This window comes from Salmo salar, unplaced genomic scaffold (genome assembly GCF_905237065.1).
Source record: "Salmo salar unplaced genomic scaffold, Ssal_v3.1, whole genome shotgun sequence".
Classification (NCBI taxonomy): domain Eukaryota; kingdom Metazoa; phylum Chordata; class Actinopteri; order Salmoniformes; family Salmonidae; genus Salmo; species Salmo salar.
The window spans coordinates 55,540-81,312 of NW_025549303.1; the positions used below are offsets into that span (position 1 = coordinate 55,540).

At 41.9% G+C, this 25,773-nt stretch overlaps 1 protein-coding gene across 1 annotated transcript in view; it reads left to right on the top strand.

The window, feature by feature from the left end:
- Positions 1-7,729: 7,729 nt before the first annotated feature.
- Positions 7,730-25,773, top strand: part of LOC123736396 (calcium-binding mitochondrial carrier protein Aralar2) — a 96,699-nt gene continuing 78,655 nt past the window's right edge. The window contains exons 1-5 of the mRNA XM_045713178.1: positions 7,730-7,974; positions 8,922-8,969; positions 9,407-9,549; positions 17,152-17,267; positions 19,468-19,607. Of these exons, the coding sequence (XP_045569134.1) occupies positions 7,909-7,974; positions 8,922-8,969; positions 9,407-9,549; positions 17,152-17,267; positions 19,468-19,607 (513 nt within the window). The 5' untranslated portion in view covers positions 7,730-7,908. The remainder of the gene's footprint in view (positions 7,975-8,921; positions 8,970-9,406; positions 9,550-17,151; positions 17,268-19,467; positions 19,608-25,773) is intronic.

The following is a 25,773-nucleotide window of genomic DNA, read 5'->3' on the forward strand; positions in this document are numbered from 1 at the left end:
CCACCCTGGCGGGTGCATCCGCCCAGCCCTCCAGAAGGCCAATTTCAGCCCATCCCAGATGCCCCTGAGCATGTTTAGTGTAGCTCTTCATCTGAACTGAAAGATGTTAAACAGATTCATCCAGAAGCCAGCAGTCTCATTGAGGTTTGGAGGAGAAGGAGTGGGTGGACAGTGGTGGTAAGGGGTGGGGGAGGACTGCGGCTGCAAGTGAATGTATGTGCGTGTGTGTGTGCATGCCTGAGTTTGCGTGTGGTTAGCGACGTGCGTGGAGTATTGAATGAGTAGAAAAATATATAGTAAATAAATGTGTAGTAAATCCATAATGCAAGAATAACGTACCCAACTATGCAGGTCAATTCACCTTATCTCCCTCTTATAGTCTTTAAAAGAAAAAAATTCTGCTCTGGGGTCAGGTCTTAGCAACCAATCTCTATGAGCCGGACAACTGTGAGTAGAAAACGTTCCTATTCCATCTCCCATCCCATGTCTAATGTCAGAACTATTTATCAGTCTGGTCTTTGAATGGAACCAGAGTGAGTTTGATTGGCTAAGTAAGTCATTGGGATGTTATTCAAACACAGAATTATTTCAGCGTAAACAAGAAAGCGCTTGTCATGCTCTATTACCGGTGCAGTGTTTACAGCGATGCCACTTTAAAGCACGGCATGTTACAGATGATGTTCCTGCATTGTGTTTGACATCCCTCTGATTGGCTAGATATGGAGATAGATGAAAATATACATTGTTGGTTGCTAGGCAGAAAGGAGTGTACATATTTGGATACTAAAGTATTGCACAAATCTTATTGTATACAGTAATAAGATACTAGTAGTGTAAAGTGACTAAGTAAAAATACTTTGAAGTACTACTTAAGTAGTTTATTAGGGGTATCTGTACTTCACTATTTATATTTTTGACAATTTTGACTTTTACTTCACCACATTCGTAATGATATTTTTTTTACTTTTTACTCCCATACATTTTCTCTAACACCCAAAAGTACTCATTACATTTCGAATGCTCAGGCAGGACAGCAATATGGTCAAATTCACGCACCTATCAATATAACGCATTGTCATCCCTACTTCCTCTGATCTGGTGGACTCACTAAACACAAATACTGCAATTGCAGATGATGTTGGAGTGTGCCTCTGGCATTCCGTAAATAAATAAAAACAATAACATTTTGCCTTCTGTTTTGCTTACTAATGTAAGGAATTTGATGTATAGCATTTACTTTTACTTTTTACTTAAGTATGACAACTGAGTACTTTTTTCCATCATTTTCCATCACACTACTTTTTCCATCACTGTACATTTAAAAGCAAATATTTTTAGACTTTTCCTCAAGTAGTATTTTACTGGGTGAGTTTCACTTTTACTTTTCTATTAAGTCATTTTCTATTAAGGTGTCTTTACTTTTACTCAAGTAATGCAACTGAGTGCTTTTTTTCACCTCTGTAAGATACTGTATACAGTAAGGATCATGTACTCATCTTAAATGTGTTTTTCGATTTATAGATACTGTAAATGTAATTTGATAAGCATGGTCAAATATTGTATTATATAAAATGCTTTATAATATCTATTCTCATAAGCTTCTTATTTTAATGCAAAACACATTTGTCTCTCTCAGTCCTCCCACCCACACTATCTGGACAGCATGTCTGTATTGTGGTTTGGTCCAACAAGTCACAAGTTATATAAAACCTATTTTGGCAAGCCGTTGGTTTGCAGGGTTTGTTGTTGTTGCACAATGCAAGACTTAGCTGTTTGCAGACACTTGATGTTTGCTTTGCGTGTCACATAGCTAACACGACTGGAATTGGCGAGGCCTTGACTTATAGAGGGTTTTAAAACGTTTCCCTGTGATATATACTAAAAGGCCTTGGACAAATTCATCTGGGTATGAATATTCACTCTAACAAAAATGTTTTTTCTATGAGGTATGTACACTCTGACTGGTAGAGATTGAGATGGCTAGGTGTAAAGACAACGGTTCCTTAACTTAATTAATGGAAAAACTGTTGCCGGAAGGTGACCCTTTCTCTCAAGTCTACATCCACCACACACCCCTCTGAATCTCATTATCTTATCATGAATACATCTTCCATGTCATCTTTCGTCAGAAAAATACAACCCAAAGTCACATCCTACAAGAGAATAACCCAGGGGAGAGACAAAAACAGAATAAAGTCTTCAACGGGTGACTTACAAAACTATGTGAATCCACTTAAAGAGAAAAAAAGACCTTTGAGTGACTGACAGACGACGGCAATAAAAGTAAGACCAAACTGGTCATTTACAGCGCTATTTGAGAGGCCGCCATTAAGCTGTCAGCATTTCAAATCCAAGACACAATTTTTCAAGAACACATCCCCTTGTGTCTGTTACTTTTAATAGAAAGTCTTTAACCCCCTTTGACCTCTAGGGTCCACAGTTATTGACAGTTAATAGAGACTGTGTGGTCGGTGAAGAGGCCCAAAGTGGTCTAATCATTTGTTTATAACTGAGGGTCTATTTTTGAAACACTGTTTAGATGGTTAAAAATAGAAGATGGTCGTCATTCACTCATCGCTCATTCCGTCCGGACGCGTGGGTCCTCGGGGGACCGAGAGGCCGAGAGAGGTGACCCAGTGACTCCCCAGGCCAGGAGGGATCAGAGGTTCCAGGGTTTATCCCCATTATTCAATCTCTCATGGGACCTTGGACCAGTCCAGGACCACATCCGTGATTCAGTTGGCTTTTCAAATTAGTTTTAGTTCTCAAATTCTGTTCCTAAAAATAAGACAGGGAAATCAGATCAGGGAATTAAATGATTTAGCATCATTGTTTCCCAAAGGCCTATTTGTCATGTAAATCTCTCACAATTTGATGATGGATAAAGTTTTTTCACATGAACAAAGAGTGGATGTATATGCAAAATAACAAGGTCTCATGGCTCACAAATGCTGCAAATAATAACCTCAACAAACAATAGCACACCTCTGTGTGCTACCACTAGTAGTCGTTTAATACCACACAGTAATGCTATGTCAAAGGACCAAATCATTAATGTTTAAATCTTCTTAAATATTGTTATGCAACCAAATTAAATGCAGGTTATGAGATTAGCTCATTAAATGTTACTCACAGCCATTTTTCCAATAAAAGGTAGACTGTGCCATCAATATTTGGGGGGGATGTGGGCTATTCCCTGCGTAGGCCATTTTGAGAGGAGCAGACAGCCTGCTGAGAAAAATACAGTGGTTCATGCTGGTGATCCGGGAATCCAAAAAGCCACCAGCAAAAAGCTATGAATTATTTTGAGCGCAAAATGCATTTTCTTTGAAGACCATGTGCCATTAGGGCCCTTTTAAATTGTTTTTATGCTGTGAGTAATGTTAACCTTTGCTATTGTAGTCATGGAATTTTCTCTCTCTCTCTCTTCCTCTCTCCCTCTATTTTTCCCCCTGACACAAAGCATGGAGGGATGGAATGGAAAGAAAATATAAAGTTGCGGAACCATTTACTGTGGGGAAGAGGTGGGAGCAGAAACCTTGTATGCTCTCTTCCATAAATGCCCCTTTTCAGATCTTTAGAAGAGGTTCTGTGAGAAGTTCTTTGTAAGGTTCTTTGTCATTTACTTTATGTTCGTATTCTTCTTTTTTATTATTTCTTATTGTTGTTACATTGTCGAGGAAGGAACCTGTAAGTAAGCATTTAGTTAGACGATGTATACCATGCATATCCCAAACATACGACTAAAACTAAAACTTGAAACTTGAGAAGCTTTATGACTGATTGAAGAGCTACTATACTCATGGGAGGAATAGCCAATAGAAGACCATCATGAAATACTACATCACTACATTACTACATTGTACCTTGTTTTGTTTTTGTTTATGCATGTGTATAGATGATGTAATGCATTATTGATGAGGCCTGTACCATGTTTGACTATCATTGTTTTTAGTGTCTCAAAACTCAATTTGAGAGGTCCACAATGTGGTTTAAAAAGATTCATTACCTGATGGATTAACTGAAGTACCTGACGGATGATAAAAGTCACAACCGGGCTGATAGAATCATTTTTTAAATGCCGACAGACAATTTGTTCGTTGGACATGGTGGGATCTTTTTATGTCTGTAAAATGTATTATGCGAAAAATGGCGGTGGATACACTTTTATGCGTTTAATTATTAGTCTACAGATGAAATAAGTTATGATGAACTTCACAGGGTGGTGAAAGTGCATGGTGATGAGGTGGTTGCTCCTTTCAATAAATATTATGGTTCTTATTCTGGTGATATGGTTATCGATGCTTGGCTGCCGTTTGACAAATACAAATAATATCGCTCTTATCCCTAATAATCTCATAATATAGGTAGCCTACCCACATAGTAGTGTGAAGATGTTCGGTGGGTGCTGAGATTGTTTCTGCCCACACTACAGATGGCTATATCGGTCCACTAATACAGGACTAGTAGAGTAGTATATATATTTATTTACCTGATATTTCAGGAGGTGCTGCAGCACCCTCAGCACCCCTGCTTCCCGCGGCTACGCTTACCCACACTGTATCTGCTACAGTAGCTGTTGGCTAGAGCTCATGTGCCAAGGCCAGAGTGGGCACCTTTGCTATATATCGCAACAGTTTTTTTGTGACAAAACCATCAGTAGAGTTTAAAATGCGATGGAAACCCATTTAACTTGTATTCTTTTTATTTTCCTGGGGCCCAGAGTTTTTCCTGATCTGGTTGGCTTACCCAGTGGTTCTCAAATCTCTCCTCGTGTACCCCCGGCCAGTTCATGCATTTGATCTATTCCAGAACTAGCACAACTTGTCCTTGATTAGGTGATTCAGGTGAATTAGTTCAGGGCTAAAACAAAATTGTGAAATGTCTGGGGGTCCCTGAGAAGAGGTTTGAGAACCACTGGGCTAACCTAACTAGGTAAAACTCCGGACCCTAGTTAGAGGGTATAACATAGTAAAAAAAAAAAACAGCTGTAAAATGGTTTTATATGGGCTATGATGAGACTAGATCTTTTCTAATCAGGTCATATGTTTTTTTGATTTTTTTTTAAAGACAACAACTGCGATTGCACAATATAACTAACATGGCTGAGTTTGCTTTATGCAGGGTTGCATTGTGTAGGCCTTTGCATCTGTAATTAAAAAGTTATTTACACAGTATGTCATTACTGTTGTGCTGATTGTGAATGCCAGTCAATCATTTTGGATTGATAAGGTCTAGGTAGCCTAGCCACCCGAAGTTTGAATATAAACCAAATTTGATCACGTTCACATTTTCTCAACAAAAATAAATAGGCCTATTTTCGTCTATAAATACTAGACGTTACCGCTTACACGGAACCCAAACTGGCTGCGCGCGTGCACCATCATGCATAAATGTATTTGTCCCCACACAAAATGCGATCACAACACGCAGGTTAAAATATCAAAACAAACTCTGAACCAGTTACATTAATTTGTCGAAAAGCATTAAACCTTTATGGCAATTTAGCTAGCTAGCTTGCACTTGCTAACTAATTTGTCCTATTTAGCTAGCTTGCTGTTGCTAGCTAATTTGTCCTGGGATATAAATGTTGAGTTGTTATTTTACCTGAAATGCACAAGGTCCTCTACTCCGACAATTAATCCACACATAAAACGGTCAAACGAATCGTTTCTAGTCATCTCTCCTCCTTCTAGGCTTTTTCTTCTCTTGACTTTATATTGCGATTGTTGATCAGACTGAAGCACAGATTAATTGTGCATGAGTTGACAAATCATGTCTAAAGAACAGTATGTTGTCCCTATTTTCAAGGCTTTTGTGGCAATATTTTTTATCAAAACGTTTGCTGGCGGCCCTGCTGTACTGATCTCTGCAACATGGACAGATGGAAATCCCCACATAATGCTACAAATGAAGGCACATACCCTACTGTATGTATGTTCTACTATCTCGAAATGTGGAGTTCGTATCTCAAAATGTTGACTTAATATCTCGACAGTTTTAGATAGTATCACCTTTTTTTTGGAAGGGGTTGGTGGGAATGGGCTTCCATAAATAATGATTGTATTATTATGGAGTGACACTTTTTTTTTTAGATGTTTAACTAAACGTATCAGTGCTTGTGTAGGCATGGGGCCAATTGGTAATTCATTGGCAACACATTCCTCTAATCAGGGGCGGAAATCCCAGGGGGACGGGGGGACACGACCCCCCATCCTGGGAAAAATATGATTTGTCCCCCCAATATATCACTGAAACATAACTATGTAATTTAAATAATATTAATAATACGCAATGAAAGCAATTGTGCTGATTATAGACACTTAATAGCGCGTTTTAAGTTTCAAAAGATTGCGACCCCCCACCCTTTGCCTCACAATGGTTTGATCCACTGCCAGTTCCTTAGCTTGCTAGGTAACGTGAGGTCATATCTACTGTCTGAAAGGCACTCAATGCACGTAACTGACGTGAGGTTAATCCAGTCAATCGCGCACACACACTAGCTGAATATGCAGAGCTAGCACGCAAATATTAACTATTAAGCTAGCTAGTACCTATTCCATTTATGTGGCGTCGTCAAAGATGGAATCTTTGCTATCGTCAATTTATTCCAAGATCAGCATGCATGTAAGTTAGTGCTTCAAAGTCCCTGTGATAAGGTTAGCGATAAACTGAACAGAACTACACTCTCTTCTACCATTGTTTTAAATATATTTAATGGTCTCGTTGCAAAAGCTAAATTGTCGCAAGGGAACTTTTATTTATATATTTTATTTCACCTTTATTTAACCCGGGTAGCAAAGGTTATAGCAAACACCACTGAATTGGTGCTCGCTAGCTTTGCAAATTCAGCTATTGTTAGAAGCCAGCCAATATGAAACAAACAATTAAAATTACAAAAGGTTGCAGCATATGTTGTGTAAATGGTGAACTCATACAGCTGTCAACTCTTGTCACCGCAATCCGTTTCACATTTGCTAGCTACCTTTTAGATCGAAGCCCATATAGAATGATAGAAGATAAGATGATAGAAGCCCATCTCCTACTGTAAATAACCTACATACTGTGTGTGTGTAGCCAGCCAGGTAGAAAAATGGCAGAAAAAAGACGGACATCAGAGTATTTTTCAGTACACCAAAACGCAAAGTAAGAACCCTAGTAGCCTAATATCTCAAAGACTAGTTGATAAAATGTTCATAAGAAAGAAATTAAATTCTAATGGAAATGTTTCACAATGATGTCATTAGGCAGAGCAGGCAACAGATGGCACACAGACAGCAGAGTTGGGGACAGATATGCAGGGACAGACTGGCAGAGACAGGGAGTCTCAGGTAAGTTTGTTGAGTCTTTGTTTGGCAACATTATGAAAGGTTCTCAATTTTTTTGACTTGTAAAATAGGAACATAATTGGAAAATGCCATGGATACCCCCACTCTCAACTTAAACTGGTGACTGAACTAAGATTTGTTAAAGGCAATGGTATTGCTGTTGTGATTAGTTGTGTAGTTTTGGGTACCGGTAGCTAGGAGTACGGCAAACACCTTATTTCTTTGGTTCCTCAATATACATTTACCATATTAAACGTAGGCTATGTGTTACAGCACTAGTTTTGGTGTCCCCCTCAGGAATTGCTCTTGAGAAAATGTAATGTAATTGTCCCCTCCAAAGTTGATATCAGATTTTCGCCCCTGCCTTTAATACCTGTGTAGTAACAGTGTATTAATGAACAGTGGATGGTTACATGATGACGATGCCAGACTGACAGCCTCTACGGGTTAACAGCTACATACCACGCTACCTGTTGAACGCTCTATACCACGTGAACACTTGTGCCGCTTTTTAAGCTCCTCTCTGCACCATCCGACAGCCGCGCGTGATTTCCATGGGAACGTCGTCACGCAAAATAAAATGACCGGGTTTGCTTGGTCAGAGTGGGCTTGGTTGGTTGACAGTAATCTTGCTATGGCTGCAAAGGTAAGTTCACCTTGTCCGAGGAAAAAAACATTTTGTCAGTAGGTGAAATAGACAATGTCAGAATAGACAACGACACCTCCGAACGCACGGACCACATTCTCACACACTGACTTCCTCCCCATCTAGTGACAGATGGCTAGCTAGCTACTAACGTTAGTTAGCCTGATAAGAGGATGTTCGAGGTTAACATTAGCCAGTGGCAATGACATTGGGGCTTTACAGCGAGGAGGATGGGGCAAGGTGGTAATGGGATACAGCCTTTCCCTGTGATGTACTATGCGGAATCCGGTTATCAGACCGACCTCTCACTGAAACCGGTGGTCTCTGTCAGTCCCACGTCTCGAGCCACCGGCTGATTAGCAAACACGTCTTTGACGTGAAGCCGGTTCTAGCCTGGTAAGCTTTATAAGCTTAGTGCTGGTAACCTTGTTTAGCCTTATGCTATATGACGATTCTCCCAATATACATACAGTACTATAGGCTACTGTTGTTACTCGCGCCATTGCCGCAGATATTTCACATAATGTGACAATGTATCAAGTCTATAAGATGCCTCGCGCCACTGTTTGAATGAAGAAAGTGTTCCCTCCCCCAAAGAGCTGTAAACAGCTGGATCCCCTCCTACTACCAGCTCCTACTACCAGACCGTTTCATTACATAGAAAAAGAGAGGAGGCCTAATATTGACTTGTTGAATCCTAAACATGGTCAAAATAGCATGTCTCACTTTTATTACAAATGAGTAAAATATCTTACTCTTAACAAGACATGTAGGTTAAGCTAACATTCTCCTAATATGCCTGTTAATAGAATTGTAAATTTAAAAAAGGGTATTATTATCAGGTTATTACTACAATATTGAGATAATGAGAGCTTGGTTGTTGATTATGTTGATGGGTAACTGTGGTCTTTGATGTAATTTCATGTAATTTTGTTTAATTTCTCCAGGGACAAAGGAGGGCTGACCCTACTGAGCTGAAAGCAATTTTTTTAAAGGTGAGTTTAACAACTTCATGTAATGGAAAGCCATTGTTAATAATGCATTAATTTGTGTCCTTCTTCTGGCTCAAGTCACCTAAACAAGAGTCAATAGCACATTTATGGTTTTCCCCATTGAGGTCTGAATCCTAACTTGAGATCCCTGCACACAACTCAAATTTCTACCGTTGACATCAATGCATGATTTATGCGAAAGTCTCAAGTTACGTGCGAATGATCTCAAGTTAGGTGTCAGCCCAAAGGTTTGAACATGTGTACAGTGTCTTCCTCAATCGGTAGATCATATATTAACAAATCAACAATGGGTTCTGTTTGCGTGTGTTTGTGTGTCTCTCTGTGTGTGTCTCTGTCTGTCTGTCTGCCTGTCTGTGTGTGTGTCTGTGTGTGTGTGCATGTGCATGCGTGTTTGTGTGTGTATGCTTTTGCCGTTGCAGTATGCCAGCATCCAGAAAAACGATGAGCACTACATGTCTCCGGAGGACTTTGTGACTCGGTTCCTCCACGCACACACTGACATCAGGCTGTCTGACGAGGCCACCTCATTGCTGGCTGGGGTGGTGGACCAGAAGAAAGATGGGTGTGTAGAAGATCAGGGCTCTTATCACAAAGCCTATCAGAGTAGGAGTGCTAATCTAGGATCAGTTTTGCTTTTTAATCATAATGAATAGGAGACAATTTGTGAATACAGGCCCTGACCATGAGAATCCAAGACATTAGGCCTAGTTATAGGTTGGTTATGACAAGAACCTGGAGTATTTTGATAATTTGGCGGGTGCTTATGTTTGTCCTATTTGAAATATGAATTGGAAATGTGTTTTTGCATATCCCAACTCCCCCGAGAATGGGGTAACAGCCAGGGTCAGCCAAGATCAAGATTTTTCACTTTGTCGACTTGGCGATTCGACTAGCGACCTTTCGGTTACTTTCCCAAAACTAACCGCTAGGCTACCTGCTGTCCTTATAACAAGGGCCCTAGAGGTTTTTGTATCAGTCACATGGTCAGGAAAATGTAGAGCCCTAGGTATGAATTTAACATTGTGGAGAAAAACACAGGACAATAGGGATTGTTTTAGTATTTTTATTCACCATTACTTGAATTAAGCACATATATCTATATACAGTTTATTAGGTACACCAATCCACTACCGGGTCGGACCCCACTTTACCTCCAGAACAGCCTGAATTATCCGGGCGTGGATTCTACAAGTCGGAAACGTTCCTCAGGGAAGTTAGTCCATGCTGACGTGATGGCATCACACAGTTGATGCAGATTGGACAGCGATTGACCACCGCCACCAGCCTGTACAGTTGACACCAGGCAGGTAGGGTCCATGGACTCATGAAGCTTGCGTCAAATCCTAACTCTGCCATCAGCATGACGCAACAGGAACCAGGATTTGTCGGACCAGGCAAGGTCTTTCCACTCCTAAATTCTCCATTGTTGGTGATCGCATGCCCACTGGAGCCTCTTCTTGTTTTTAGCTGATAGGCGTGGAACCTGGTGTGGTCGTCTGCTGCAATAGCCCATCCGTGATAAGGATCGACGAGTTGTGTGTTTCGAGATACCGTTCTGAACACGGCTTGTTTTCGCCCACAGGACTGCCGCTGGCTGAAACCCTAGATACTTTCGTGTGTGAAAAGCCCATTAGGGCGGCCGTTTCTGAGACACTCGATCCGGCGGGCCTGGCACCAAAGATCATACCACACTCAAAGTTGCTTAGGTCACTCGTTTTGCCCGTTCTAACGTTCAATTGAACAGTAACTGAATGCCTCGAAACCTGTCTGCCTGCTTTATATTGCAAGCCACGTGACTGACTGTCTGTAGGAGCGAATCATTTTCGTGACTGTGGTGGTGTACCTAATAAACTGGCCACTGCGTGTATATACTGTATCTGGCTTTGATCCTGTGTACTCCCCTAACCCTTATTTTCTAATGCACAGGATTCAAGCCAAGAAACAATTAATAATGTTTTGCTTACCACTTATTCTACCACAAATGTATCTGATTTATTTAGTAGAAAAAGAGAATCCTACAAATCCTCAAAGCCCATTTGTCGGGCGTAGTTCCCTTCCTTCTGTTGGTTGTTGCTAGCCTAATTCATCTCATCTTATCCCCCTCTCCCCCCATCACCCCTATTTTTTACATTAATATGTATGTTTTTAATGATACATAATGACGGGCAATAAAATGTTAGGGTAAGTCAAAAAGAAAAAGCGCGTTGCCACGGCAACCACCTGGGCTCCAGCAAAGAGCAGAGTGCATGTGGTCATGTTGCTCACATTATGAAGGCCTGCTTTAAAATGGAGTGGAGGCTGGCTGGCTGCACACATGCACTGTAATTGCCTGTGCCATTCAGCACTCCTGCATTGTGTGAATTTGGGAGCCAGATAAATGGCGACGGCATCACTGCTATTAAGGGATAAATCTATTAGGAAACCATGGCTTGGTCTCTGTATCTAAACCTCATTTGGTGTGGTGGGCTGGTGGGGAGGGGATAGGAAATGACAAGGGAGCAGAAATGTCTGGTTTGATAGTTTGATCAAAGCCACGAAATCAGAGACCTTTGTTTGAATGCATCAATTTTGTTTACAGTTGACATTGTAGGTTAGTCGCCATGTATTTTGTTATTTTTTGCCAGTGAACCCTATAAAGATGTTATGATTTCCGTTAGACAATGAGATGGATGATTATGCCTAGCGCGGGAAGAGACAACAGACAATGGTCGCGTGTCAACAACACCCCCTTTTATGTTTGACAAGAACCTGTTGAGTGAGCTCCCTGAAAGAAAATAAACGAAGAAAACAATCCACGGAGACTATTGTATTTTCATGTACTCCCTCTATCTTAAATTACAGTCTTTTTCGGGATGTGCATACTGCATACATTTTTTTCTCTCTAATGCGTCTTGCTGCTGTTTTTACTCCAGGTAGGATTCCATTTCACAGAGATAAGTCAGGGAGGGGTAATCTTTTTTTCGGAGTAGAGGGGGTTTGGGTGTACGTAAACAGTGTAATGCATTTCTCTGCCTCCCTCTGTGACTGTGTAAATCAGGTGATACACTCACTGACGGCCATCACAGTTTCTCTCTCTCTGCCTTGAAATCACTTTTCTCTCTTGTTATTCAGCCTCCCCAGACTTGGCTGGCTGAGATAGATACACTCCCTTTCTGTCTATGTAGACATCCCTGCTGCTGTCTGAAAGATGTGTCAGAGATTTTTCCTCCCTCCCTCCTTCCCTATCTCTCTCTCTCTCTCTCTATCTCATTTTATTTTTCTCTCTCTCTTGCTCTCTCTTTCTCTCTTTTGCTCTCCCCCTCTCTCTCTCTCTCTCACTCTCTTTTTCGATGGAAAACTCTTCCAAGTCTCTTGGGGGTTAAAACTTTGTAAAGAGAGCATGCTGGGAAAATAGCAGTCCTCCCAGCCAGCCATGTGTATTTTGGTGTGCCTGCTTGGAAGAACCCAAAGCATCCAGCCCACCAGCCGGACAGCTAGCGAGACAGACAGCCTGACAGCCAGCCGGCCAGTCAGCTAGCCAGCAGTCACCTCTGGGTGGAAGGCTGTCAGTGACAATAGCAGGGACAGGGGATCATTGAAGGTGTCCTCTTACCCCTCTACTATCAGGTATAAAAGCTGTCGCTCCAGCCTAACCCGCCCAAATGTTTATGCTGTAAACAGTGTTGTAGGTCCTGGATAGCTCTTCTAGGAGCTGTGTTTACCAGCTGAAGATGACAAAAAGTCTAGACATCATATACACCCTCGAACAAAGACATCAAGGATGTTTACCTACTTATCGACTTTGTACAGAGATACACTTTCAACCTTTGTTGACCTCTCACTCAGACTAAGAAAGGGCCACATGTACTGCATGATCATATTCACTGAATAGCTACTGATTTCAAATGAAAAACAATCCTCTCCATTTAGTATAGCATTAACTGCACACGTTGGGATTTATATCTTACATTTCCTGAACACATACTGTAGTCTCCTGTTTATTTTTTTGTGCACTGTTTACTCAGACAATGTACAATCTGGTCACATGCCATATTAGTTGGTAGATGGTTTGTATTACAAAGTGATGGCATCTCATTTTTGGGGGTAATTGTTCCCTAGTAGCTTTTTATCTATTTTACTAGGCAAGTCAGTTAAGAACAAATTCTTATTTACAATGATGGCCTACTCTGGCCAAACCTGGACAATGCTGGGCCAATTCTGCGCCGCCCTATGGGACTCCCAATCACGGCCGGATGTGATTCAGCCTGGATTTGAACCAGAGACTGTAGTGACGCCTCTTGCACTGAGATGCAGCGCCTTAGACCACTGCGCCACTCGGGAGCCCCTAGTCATAGGAATGCTAATCAACCATCATAATCCTCATCCCTGGCACATTCACCATAGTGTGTGTACTACCTCCTGAACCCTCTCACATCTCCCAAAGTCATCTTAATACCCCTGATAATCAACCCCTGATAATCAACAAGTTACAGTAACATTGTCATAATCCATGGCTTGATAACTATTGAAATGCTCACCCCCTAAACTGATGCATATAAAAAATCCTACTGCACTTCCCTACTGCATTTTAGGCAGTCTCTCTGTTCTCTCTCCTGCTTTCCTCTGAAGTTTGTCTACAGTAAGTCACCAAATGACCTTCTAAATTGGTCATTTTTAAGAGTTTTTATGTTTCAACCTCAACATTTTTTCATTTTCAACATTTAATATGGTTCCAGCCGCAAGAGCTGTACCCATATTAGCTTGTAGCAGGGCACTTTTGTGCACCTCCACCCACTCCCTGCCAGCAGGCCCCTGTTTGAAAACCGTCAGCTTGCTAAGTCAATAAAACAATTACTCTTTCCGATTTTTCTACACCGCAAGGCAGACAGAGCAGAGCATACCTACAAGCCTACAGATTCCCAATTAATCCCTCTTTGAATTTCATCAGTAACAAAATTAATTAGAGTTGCCGGGAAAATGTAATCATCTCTCCCTGGAAATTGAAATAGATTAGAGATGTGTGCTCAGGGGATTGCTCATTAGGACTGACCCCGCATAATTATTGTATCCATTTGTGAAATTCATAATGGACTTCAGGCAACTTTGAACCGCGCATGAATTAAGACTAGATTGTGCCGTTGTCCCCAGGGCTCCCATGGGAGTTCAAATGACTCTGTTGGTATGTTAGTCCTGTTTTTGTAGATGATGTATGGCCATTTGTAGTAATATCATAAAGAAGTGAAATACAATGGTATTAGTGACACATACATGCTGCAGACTACACATCCAGAGAGAGAGAGAGATAGAGAGAGAGATAGTATGAAAGAGAGAGAAAGATAGAGAGAAAGACCGCAAGATATATATATATATATATATATATATATATATATATATATATATATATGTTTCTATCTCTCTATAAGAGAGAGATAGAAAGGGAGAGAGCGAGACTTAGAGACCTTAGTACATTTTTGGACATGGGCAAAACTGTAATTTTTATGCTGAAATATAGGCAATACAGTAAAAGTGAAAGGATTTCCAAAGCTGTCTCAAAACTCCCATCGTACTTGTACACCTGTTTATCATGGCAGAGGGGGAAATGTAAAACTTCATATTAAATCATTTTTACTTGTGTAAAGTTGCCAGTCAACGTAGCAGTCAACTCTGACTGGCACACAACACTGACATGAAATCATTCTCATTAAGTTTGACATTTCACTCAGCTGAGAAGTAGCCTACCTTTATTAAGATTTTCATAGATTGATAGGCTGTTCTGTAAATTGGTTTTGTCATCCAGTGTTGTAAGTTAAATTGTATTCTATAGTTCTGCTCTAAATGATTGCACAACAAGTGCTGTAAAATGTGTTCTAGTGATGGTGATAGTCCTTCTCTGCTCTCTCATTGTGGAACAGGACATTATCTGAGTAGTCTTTAACAGGATAGCCTCACATTCAACTTGCTTTTTATTTGTCTCTCTTCTCTCACTATTTGTTTCACTATTTCTCTCTCTCTGTCTCTGTCTCAATTCAATTCAAGGGCTTTATTGGCATGATAAGCATATGTTAACATTGCCAAAGCGAGGGAAGTTGATAATAAACAAAAGTGAAGTAAAGAATAAAAATGTACAGTAAACATGACACTCACAGAAATTCCAAAATAATTAAGACATTTCAAATGTCATATTATGTCTATATACAGTGTTGTAACGATGTGCAAATAGTTAAAGTACAAAAGGGAAAATAAATAAACATAAATATGGGTTGTATTTACAATGGTGTTTGTTCACTGGTTTCCCTTTTCTTGTGGCAACACACATCTTGCTGCTGTGATGTCACACTGTGGTATTTCACCCAGTAGATATGAGAGTTTTTAAATTCTTTGTGAATCTGTGTCTCTAATATGGTCATACATTTGGCAGGAGGTTGGGAAGTGCAGCTCAGTTTCCACCTAATTTTGTGGGCAGTGTGCACATAGCCTGTCTTCTCTTGAGATCCAAGTCTGCCTACGGCGGCCTTTCTCAATAGCAAGGCTATGCTCACTGAGTCAGTACATAGTCAAAGCTTTCCTTAAGTTTGGGTCAGTCACAGTGGTCAGGTATTCTGCCACTGTGTACTCTCTGTTTAGGGACAAATAGCATTCTAGTTTGCTGTGTTTCTTTGTTAATTCTTTCCAATGTATCAAGTAATTATCTTTTGTTTTCTCATGACTTGGTTGTGTTGCTGTCCTAGGAGTTTATGGGGTCTGTTTGTGTTTGTGAACAGAGCCCCAGGACCAGCTTGCTTAGGGGACTCTTCTCCAGGTTCATCTCTCTGTAGGTGATGGCTTTGTTATGGAAGGTTTGGGAATCGCTTCCTTTTAGGTGGTTGTAGAATTTAAGGGCTCTTTTCTGGATTTTGATAATTAGCGTGTGTTGGCCTAATTCTGCTCTCTATGCATTATTTGGTGTTTTACATTGTACACAGAGGATATTTTTGCAGAATTCTGCACGCAGAGTCTCAATTTGGTGTTTGTCCCATTTTGTGAATTCTTGGTTGGTGAGCGGACCCCAGACCTCACAACCATAAAGGCCAATGAGTTCTATAACTGATTCTAGTATTTTTAGCCAGATCCTAATTGTTATGTCGAATGTTATGTTCCTTTTGATGGCATAGAAGGTCCTTGTCTTGTCTCTCAGATCGTTCACAGCTTTGTGGAAGTTACCAGTGGCGCTGATGTTTAGGCCGAGGTATGTATAGTTTTTCTGTGCTATAGGGCAATGGTGTTTAGATGGAAATTGTATTAGTGGTCCTGGGAACTGGACCTTTTTTTGTCTTACTGAGATTTTGTGTCAGGGCCCAGGTCTGATTGTGCAGAAGATCTAGATGCTGCTGTAGGCCCTCCTTGGTTGGGGAAAGAAACACCAGATCATCAGCAAACAGTAGACATTTGACTTCAGATTCTAGTAGGGTGAGGCCGGGTGCTGCAGGCTGTTCTAGTGCCCTTGCCAATTCGTTGATATCTAAGTTGAAGAGAGTGAGTGGGGCTTAAGCTGCATCCCTGTCTCACCCTGTTGCCCTGTGGAAAGAAATGTGTGTTTTTGGCCAATTTTAACCACACGCCTGTTTGTGTACATGGATTTTATAATGTCGTATGTTTTTCCCCCAACACCACTTTCCATCAATTTGTATAGCAGACCCTCATGCCAAATAGAGTCAAAGGCTTTTTTGAAATCAACAAAGCATGAGAAGACTTTGCCTTTGTTTTGGTTTGTTTGTTTGTCAATTATTGTGTGCAGGATGAACACGTGGTCTGTCGTACGGTAATTTGGTAAAAAGCCTATTTGACATTTGCTCAGTACATTGTTTTCACTGAGGAAATGTACGAGTCTGCTATTAATGATAATGCAGAGGATTTTCCCAAGGTTGCTGTCGATGCATATCCCACGGTAGTTATTGGGGTCAAATTTGTCTCCACTTTTGTGAATTGGGGTGATCAGTCCTTGGTTCCAAATATTGGGGAAGATGCCAGAGCTGAGGATGATGTTAAAGAGTTTAAGTATAGCAGGTTGGAATTTGTGGTCTGTATACTTTATCATTTCATTGAGGATACCATCAACACAACAGTCTCTCTCTTTTTTTTCTCTCTCGCTCTCTCTCTCCCTCTCCCTCACCCTCTCTCCCTTTCTCTCTCTCTTTCTCTCCTTCAGGTTGATCTCCTTCCAGGAGTTTGTGGCTTTTGAGTCGGTCCTGTGTGCTCCAGATGCTCTCTACATGGTCGCCTTCCTGCTGTTCGACAAGACTGGCAAAGGAGCAGCCACCTACGGTACGTAACCTTCCTTCTGGTTTGATTGACAGCTCTAATTTAGCTCTAACCCTCTAATCCCTAGGTATGAGTTGTGGCATATGAGGGACCTGTGAGACCTGTGATATGCAGGTGACCATTGAAGTGCAAAACAATGTGGACACTTATAGCTAGGATTTTAATATTTAAGTGAAGGAATAATTCTTAGTACACTGTGAGGTCTTTTATTTACTGAAAGTAAATTTCATTGGACATTTTGTTATTTTGGAAGAGGTTGATAATAAAATGTTTTACTCTCTCAAAATGACAAAAAATGATATTGTCACACATAACCATCAGAGTCAATGACAGTAACCTTAGCCCCTATGAAGGTGACAGTGTAAGCACCCCTATGGAGATGACAGGATGACAGATATTGGTTTTGGAAGGGTGGAGGGGTGGAGGGGGAGAAGACATGTCTGTCGGAGACGAGGGGAGTGTGTATGTGATTGGCACCATTACCCAGAAGCCTCCGAGCCCAGAGGTTAGAAGAGGAGACATTTGTACGTGTTGCTCATTTCACATTTCCCTAATTGATTTAAACAACCCTAATTTTGCCTTCTGTAGGTGTGCCACATTAGCACATTAGGACTGATTTGAAATGCAGCGCACATATCTTGGGCACAAACAGAGAGAAACTAAATTCCATTCTAATTGTTGCTAGTCGGCAGGGAGTAAGATCATTGTGGTTCATTATATATGCACATATGTTAATTTTCATATTTTAAAAGCTCAATTAGACTATTTATCTGTGACTTGGTATATCTGGTTTAGTAATTGAAAGGTCTGTTGTTTTTCTGCCTTCTGAAAGGTTAATGAATATAGCCTTCCCGAAGGCTACCGCGGCTACGCTAGGAGATGCAATAAGAAGTCAAATATTTCACATGCCCATACATTGCTGTCTGTACCTCATGTTCTGCTACCATTTTAACTTGTGACTGAGATTATGGTCTTGTCAAAGTCACTTTATTGTCATCCATTACATCATTTTCTCTTTTCTCTTTGCTTTTCCATTAGATGAAATGGCCTTCTCCATCTCAACCAATATTACAAGTCACTCCTTTATAACTTATTAAAAGCATTCACTGCTGCGGCTTAGCTGCATTAAAGACAGTTTGTTTTTCAACATCAATGGCTTGTTCTGATTTCTTATTTATTTTCATAACATTTTTGTACGCTCTTTTCTTGTTTGTTAGTAACCTGTGTAATTTATATTAAGTGAATGTGGAAAAATGCACTGTTATTTCTTAGTGTTTCATAAAAATACATCCATAATTTGGTGGAATAGAGTTCCTAAAACCGTGACATGAATGCATGTTAAAACGGGATTGTACTTCAGCCAAAGAGATAAAAAAAGAGGATAAAAGGTTGCCTGGGTGTTGACAGGTCCATAAAGGCTGATAATATAAACGGCAGGTCTGGAATGGGGAATGGCACTGCAGTGTTACACTGTTGAGTAAATGCAGCATTTTTATTGCCTCATTAAAGTGTAAAATCTGCTGGAGCTGTCTTGTTCCAAAAGGTAGGTCCTGACTGGGGGAAAAATCACACTCCATATTTCTAGTGTGCGGCCCAAATCCCTCTCTCATTTCTCTTTAAGTTGTTCATTCCCCTCTTAGTTACACTGATACATACCAGCAGGTTTGAAACACATTTCTGGTTTCGTGGCGTAATAAGGAACAGGTTTCTCTGGCTCTGTTTGTTTTGGTTTCTCTGATAAGGCTGCAATCATTTGGGCTGGTGTTCAATGTCTCCCACCTACATTACCTCTATTGGCTGAGACTGTTACAGAATTAGAAAAGTGTGTAATCACATAGCTTCACATATTTTATAGCTACAGTAAGCCTACAGTACTGTCTAATGCCTCCATCAGATGTCAATCCATCGTCATTGTTGAGCCCTGTGGCTTCAGGAACCTGTAACTTCCATCGTTATTAACACATACTTTTCTAATATCAAATCTCTTAAAAAACTGGTCAATGATCATTCCAATGACTTGATACAAAATAATACATTTTGACATAGTACACAACAATGTCCGCCATGTCTGCAAGTAACCGAGTCTTGCGACGCAATGCTACTGCTAACCAGCCATCTACAGTAGTCTGTTTTGTCAACTGTGTCTGAATGAAAAGGGGACTGATTTCATTAAAGGTGCTCGTCTCGTCTTGTCTCTCCTCAGAGGACGTGAAGCAGGTCTTCAGCCAAACCACAAACCATCAGCACATCCCCTTTAACTGGGACTCTGAGTTCATGCGGCTGCACTTCGGCACGGAGAGGACCAAGCACCTCAGCTATGGAGAGTTCACCCAGTTCCTCCTGGTGGGTTGAAATTCTCTATATCACCTTGCACTCACATAGACTGACTGTCTCTCTTTTCTCTCGCTGTCTCTCTTTCTGTCTGAGCAAATTCTTTGTCCACTTCAGTGTGTTTCTCTGTCAGTCAGATGTCCGTTTAAATGTGCGTCTCCCTCTTTATCTCTCTGTCAATGTTTCTATCTCGCTCTCAATTTCATCCTCTCCATTCGTGTCTGACTTTGTCTTTCTGTCTGTCAAGTCTTTTCATTTTGCCTTCAGACCCTGCATATTAATTATTGTCTGAATTTTCTTCTGACACAGTCAATGAAACCACATCAGTTTTGGTGTTTGATCTTTACTATAACCTCCTTGTCTGTATTCAGACTGTGTGTGATGCCGATGGTGTGTGTGTCTGTATTCAGACTGTGTGTGATGCCGATGGTGTGTGTGTCTGTATTCAGGCTGTGTGTGATGCCGATGGTGTGTGTCTGTATTCAGACTGTGTGTGATGCCGATGGTGTGTGTCTGTATTCAGACTGTGTGTGATGCCGATGGTGTGTGTGTCTGTATTCAGGCTGTGTGTGTGATGACCATGGTGTGTGTGTATTCAGACTGTCTGTGATGCCGATGGTGTGGGTGTCTGTATTCAGGCTGTGTGTGATGCCGATGGTGTGTGTGTCTGTATTCAGGCTGTGTGTGATGCCGATGGTGTGTGTGTCTGTATTCAGACTGTGTGTGATGGTGTGTGTGTCTGTATTCAGACTGTGTGTGATGCCGATGGTGTGTGTGTATTCAGACTGTGTGTGATGCCGATGTTGTGTGTGTCTGTATTCAGACTGTGTGTGATGCCGATGGTGTGTGTGTCTGTATTCAGACTGTGTGTGATGCCGATGGTGTGTGTGTCTGTATTCAGACTGTGTGTGATGCCGATGGTGTGTGTGTCTGTATTCAGGCTGTGTGTGATGCCGATGGTGTGTGTGTATTCAGACTGTGTGTGATGCCGATGTTGTGTGTGTCTGTATTCAGACTGTGTGTGATGCCGATGGTGTGTGTGTCTGTATTCAGACTGTGTGTGATGCCGATGGTGTGTGTGTCTGTATTCAGGCTGTGTGTGATGCCGATGGTGTGTGTCTGTATTCAGACTGTGTGTGATGCCGATGGTGTGTGTCTGTATTCAGACTGTGTGTGATGCCGATGGTGTGTGTGTCTGTATTCAGGCTGTGTGTGTGATGACCATGGTGTGTGTCTGTATTCAGGCTGTGTGTGTGATGACCATGGTGTGTGTGTATTCAGGCTGTCTGTGATGCCGATGGTGTGGGTGTCTGTATTCAGGCTGTGTGTGATGCCGATGGTGTGTGTGTCTGTATTCAGGCTGTGTGTGATGCCGATGGTGTGTGTGTCTGTATTCAGACTGTGTGTGATGGTGTGTGTGTCTGTATTCAGACTGTGTGTGATGCCGATGGTGTGTGTGTATTCAGACTGTGTGTGATGCCGATGTTGTGTGTGTCTGTATTCAGACTGTGTGTGATGCCGATGGTGTGTGTGTCTGTATTCAGACTGTGTGTGATGCCGATGGTGTGTGTGTCTGTATTCAGACTGTGTGTGATGCCGATGGTGTGTGTGTCTGTATTCAGGCTGTGTGTGATGCCGATGGTGTGTGTGTATTCAGACTGTGTGTGATGCCGATGTTGTGTGTGTCTGTATTCAGACTGTGTGTGATGCCGATGGTGTGTGTGTCTGTATTCAGACTGTGTGTGATGCCGATGGTGTGTGTGTCTGTATTCAGACTGTGTGTGATGCCGATGGTGTGTGTGTCTGTATTCAGACTGTGTGTGATGCCGATGTTGTGTGTGTCTGTATTCAGACTGTGTGTGATGCCGATGGTGTGTGTGTCTGTATTCAGACTGTGTGTGATGCCGATGGTGTGTGTGTCTGTATTCAGACTGTGTGTGATGCCGATGGTGTGTGTGTCTGTATTCAGGCTGTGTGTGATGCCGATGGTGTGTGTGTCTGTATTCAGACTGTGTGTGATGGTGTGTGTGTCTGTATTCAGACTGTGTGTGATGCCGATGGTGTGTGTGTATTCAGACTGTGTGTGATGCCGATGTTGTGTGTGTCTGTATTCAGACTGTGTGTGATGCCGATGGTGTGTGTGTCTGTATTCAGACTGTGTGTGATGCCGATGGTGTGTGTGTCTGTATTCAGACTGTGTGTGATGGTGTGGGTGTGTATTCAGACTGTGTGTGATGCCGATGGTGTGTGTGTCTGTATTCAGACTGTGTGTGATGGTGTGGGTGTGTATTCAGACTGTGTGTGATGGTGTGTGTGTCTGTATTCAGACTGTGTGTGATGCCGATGGTGTGTGTGTCTGTATTCAGACTGTGTGTGATGGTGTGTGTCTGTATTCAGACTGTGTGTGATGGTGTGTGTCTGTATTCAGACTGTGTGTGATGGTGTGGGTGGCTGTATTCAGACTGTGTGTGATGGTGTGTGTCTGTATTCAGACTGTGTGTGATGGTGTGTGGCTGTATTCAGACTGTGTGTGATGGTGTGTGTGGCTGTATTCAGACTGTGTGTGATGGTGTGGGTGGCTGTATTCAGACTGTGTGTGATGGTGTGTGTGTCTGTATTCAGACTGTGTGTGATGGTGTGTGTCTGTATTCAGACTGTGTGTGATGGTGTGGGTGGCTGTATTCAGGCTGTGTGTGATGGTGTGTGTCTGTATTCAGACTGTGTGTGATGGTGTGTGTGTCTGTATTCAGACTGTGTGTGATGGTGTGGGTGGCTGTATTCAGACTGTGTGTGATGGTGTGTGTCTGTATTCAGACTGTGTGTGATGGTGTGGGTGGCTGTATTCAGGCTGTGTGTGATGGTGTGGGTGGCTGTATTCAGACTGTGTGTGATGGTGTGGGTGGCTGTATTCAGACTGTGTGTGATGGTGTGGGTGGCTGTATTCAGACTGTGTGTGATGGTGTGGGTGGCTGTATTCAGACTGTGTGTGATGGTGTGGGTGGCTGTATTCAGACTGTGTGTGATGCCGATGGTGTGTGTGTCTGTATTCAGACTGTGTGTGATGGTGTGTGTGTCTGTATTCAGACTGTGTGTGATGGTGTGGGTGGCTGTATTCAGACTGTGTGTGATGGTGTGGGTGTGTATTCAGACTGTGTGTGATGGTGTGTGGCTGTATTCAGACTGTGTGTGATGGTGTGTGTGGCTGTATTCAGACTGTGTGTGATGGTGTGTGTCTGTATTCAGACTGTGTGTGATGGTGTGTGTCTGTATTCAGACTGTGTGTGATGGTGTGTGGCTGTATTCAGACTGTGTGTGATGGTGTGTGTCTGTATTCAGACTGTGTGTGATGGTGTGTGTCTGTATTCAGACTGTGTGTGATGGTGTGTGTCTGTATTCAGACTGTGTGTGATGGTGTGTGTGTCTGTATTCAGACTGTGTGTGATGATGTGTGTCTGTATTCAGACTGTGTGTGATGGTGTGTGTCTGTATTCAGACTGTGTGTGATGATGTGTGTCTGTATTCAGACTGTGTGTGATGGTGTGTGTCTGTATTCAGACTGTGTGTGATGATGTGTGTCTGTATTCAGACTGTGTGTGATGGTGTGTGTCTGTATTCAGACTGTGTGTGATGGTGTGGGTGGCTGTATTCAGACTGTGTGTGATGCCGATGGTGTGTGTGTGTCTGTATTCAGTGTGGGGGATGCCCATCCAGCCTTGGCTTGATACACATTCTCAGGTTCCTCTACTTGGTCCTGTTTCCCCAACACAGCCATCCATATTAACCTGATTCTACTTGGTCCTGTTTCCCCAACACAGCCATCCATATTAACCTGATTCTACTTGGTCCTGTTTCCCCAACACAGCCATCCATATTAACCTGATTCTACTTGGTCCTGTTTCCCCAACACAGCCATCCATATTAACCTGATTCTACTTGGTCCTGTTTCCCCAACACAGCCATCCATATTAACCTGATTCTACTTGGTCCTGTTTCCCCAACACAGCCATCCATATTAACCTGATTCTACTTGGTCCTGTTTCCCCAACACAGCCATCCATATTAACCTGATTCTACTTGGTCCTGTTTCCCCAACACAGCCATCCATATTAACCTGATTCTACTTGGTCCTGTTTCCCCAACACAGCCATCCATATTAACCTGATTAGTCATCAATGAAACACTGAGGGTATATTTTAGAACAGGCTGGTATTAGTTTTCCATTACGGTTAAGTGACGTAACCACCAACATAGACCTACTCCACCTATACCCTCCTATCCAAAACAGGGGACATTTTCTCCTCCGTAGTATCATCTGTGCTGCTGCCGCATTCCTTCTGTATTTGTGGTGTGCGAGCCATTTTCCAATATGATGTCTAGACGTGAAATCAGGGGAGAGGGCGAGTGGAGGAGAGGGAGAATGGTGGGTCGGCCGTGCCAAGTTTTCATCTACACTCACTATATCTGAATGAGCTTTCTATGCTACACTTAACTTGGACCAGATGGGTTACACACTGTGAAGAACACACTGATATTGTGTGTGTGTGTGTGTGTGTGTGTGTGTGTGTGTGTGTGTGTGTGTGTGTGTGTGTAGCCTATGTGTGTGTGTGTGTGTGTCTGTGTCTGTGTGAGGTGCAGCCAGTTAGAGTAGAGAATGAATTTTGCATTCAGGGCTTGCCCAGTTCCACTCCACTGGTTTCCAATACTTCATAACAGGAGTACAGCAGTAATGCTCATAGCTCAACTATGAAATACACATTTCCTATTTCACTCACTTCATTTAGTCAATTTATTTCATTCAGGGCTTGTGATTGAAGTGTTTTCTCAGCAGTAGAGGAGAACAGTGCTGTTATGAACCCACTGAGACCTGAGTGAAGATCTTTAAGACTTTAACAAACTATTATTCATATTCCTCAATTATTTCAATACACTGCTATTTGAAAATACTTTAAATTCTGTTCCCATTTGTGTTGTGAATGGTAAAGATAATACAGATTGAAGTAATGTATCTCAGTTAATCACCGGCAAATGTAATATGCTTCTCATACAACACACACTGTAAATAATAAGGTTCGTTTTCAGTGGTTTTCTCTATGGGGTTTCTCATCCTTATACTTAGTGTTTACATGTGTGTTGTATTCATCCATAATGATGACGGGCCAGATGGAAACAAGATGGGATTATCCCGGAAAACGTTCGCGCTGCAAATTTCTCATAAGGGCTCTCTCGCCAATTACTGTCACGGTGGAAGCCAGAGATTCTCCAAAATTACATGATGTGTAGGGCATAGAGTGTGATTTGGGATGCAGACATTCTTTTTACCCTCTTGTGTCGTGGATGCCAACCAAGGGCTGATTGACTTCACATTGTTGTGTACATAGTGTGGTTTGGTGATGTATGCCATGCGTAGAGGTGGCACATGGCAGCCAATAGCTATGTCAGATGTGCTGCTTGGCACACTGAACATGGATGGAGGGCATTAAAGTGGCTTTGTTATGTTATGTCTGAGCTTTTTAAAGCTACAGTCTACGATTTGGGTTGTGTTTTCAATGGTAATTTCAACGCTTGATATTCACATATGTAGCTGCAAAAAACCTGAATCCCAGTCTTTAGCTTTAAGGGTCAGTAATGACTTTAACCTGGTTTGTGTTGATCGGAACCAGAGGGAACATTTTTTACATTTTAGTCATTTAGCAGACGCTCTCATCCAGAGCGACTTACAGTAGTGAATGCATACATTTCATACATTTTTTTTTCTGTGCTGGCCCCCCGTGGGAATCGAACCCACAACCCTGGCGTTGCAAACACCATGCTCTACCAACTGAGCTACAGTTAGAGGGAATATGTACAGTATTTCTCCTGCAGGTATTCCTTTGTTTAAAGACCTTAAACAGCGGGAAAGACACCAATGCCTCTCGTATTGAAACCCAAAACAGAGGTGGCTCGTCAAATATTCCATCCAATCCAGAGACAATTGAAGTGAGTGTAAATGCCGTGGTAGTCTGGGTATTGGTCTTCAGAGGCTTAGCTCTCCTCCTGAAAACCATGTCTCTAAAACACTCACAGTTGTAATAAGTTCCGTTTTTACAGGCTAAAAGCGGCTAAAACCGTAAACTGCTACATTCTGGGCCGCAATTGTTCTGTTGTTTCATGTGGTTGTGGTAGGCTCCTAACTCTACTT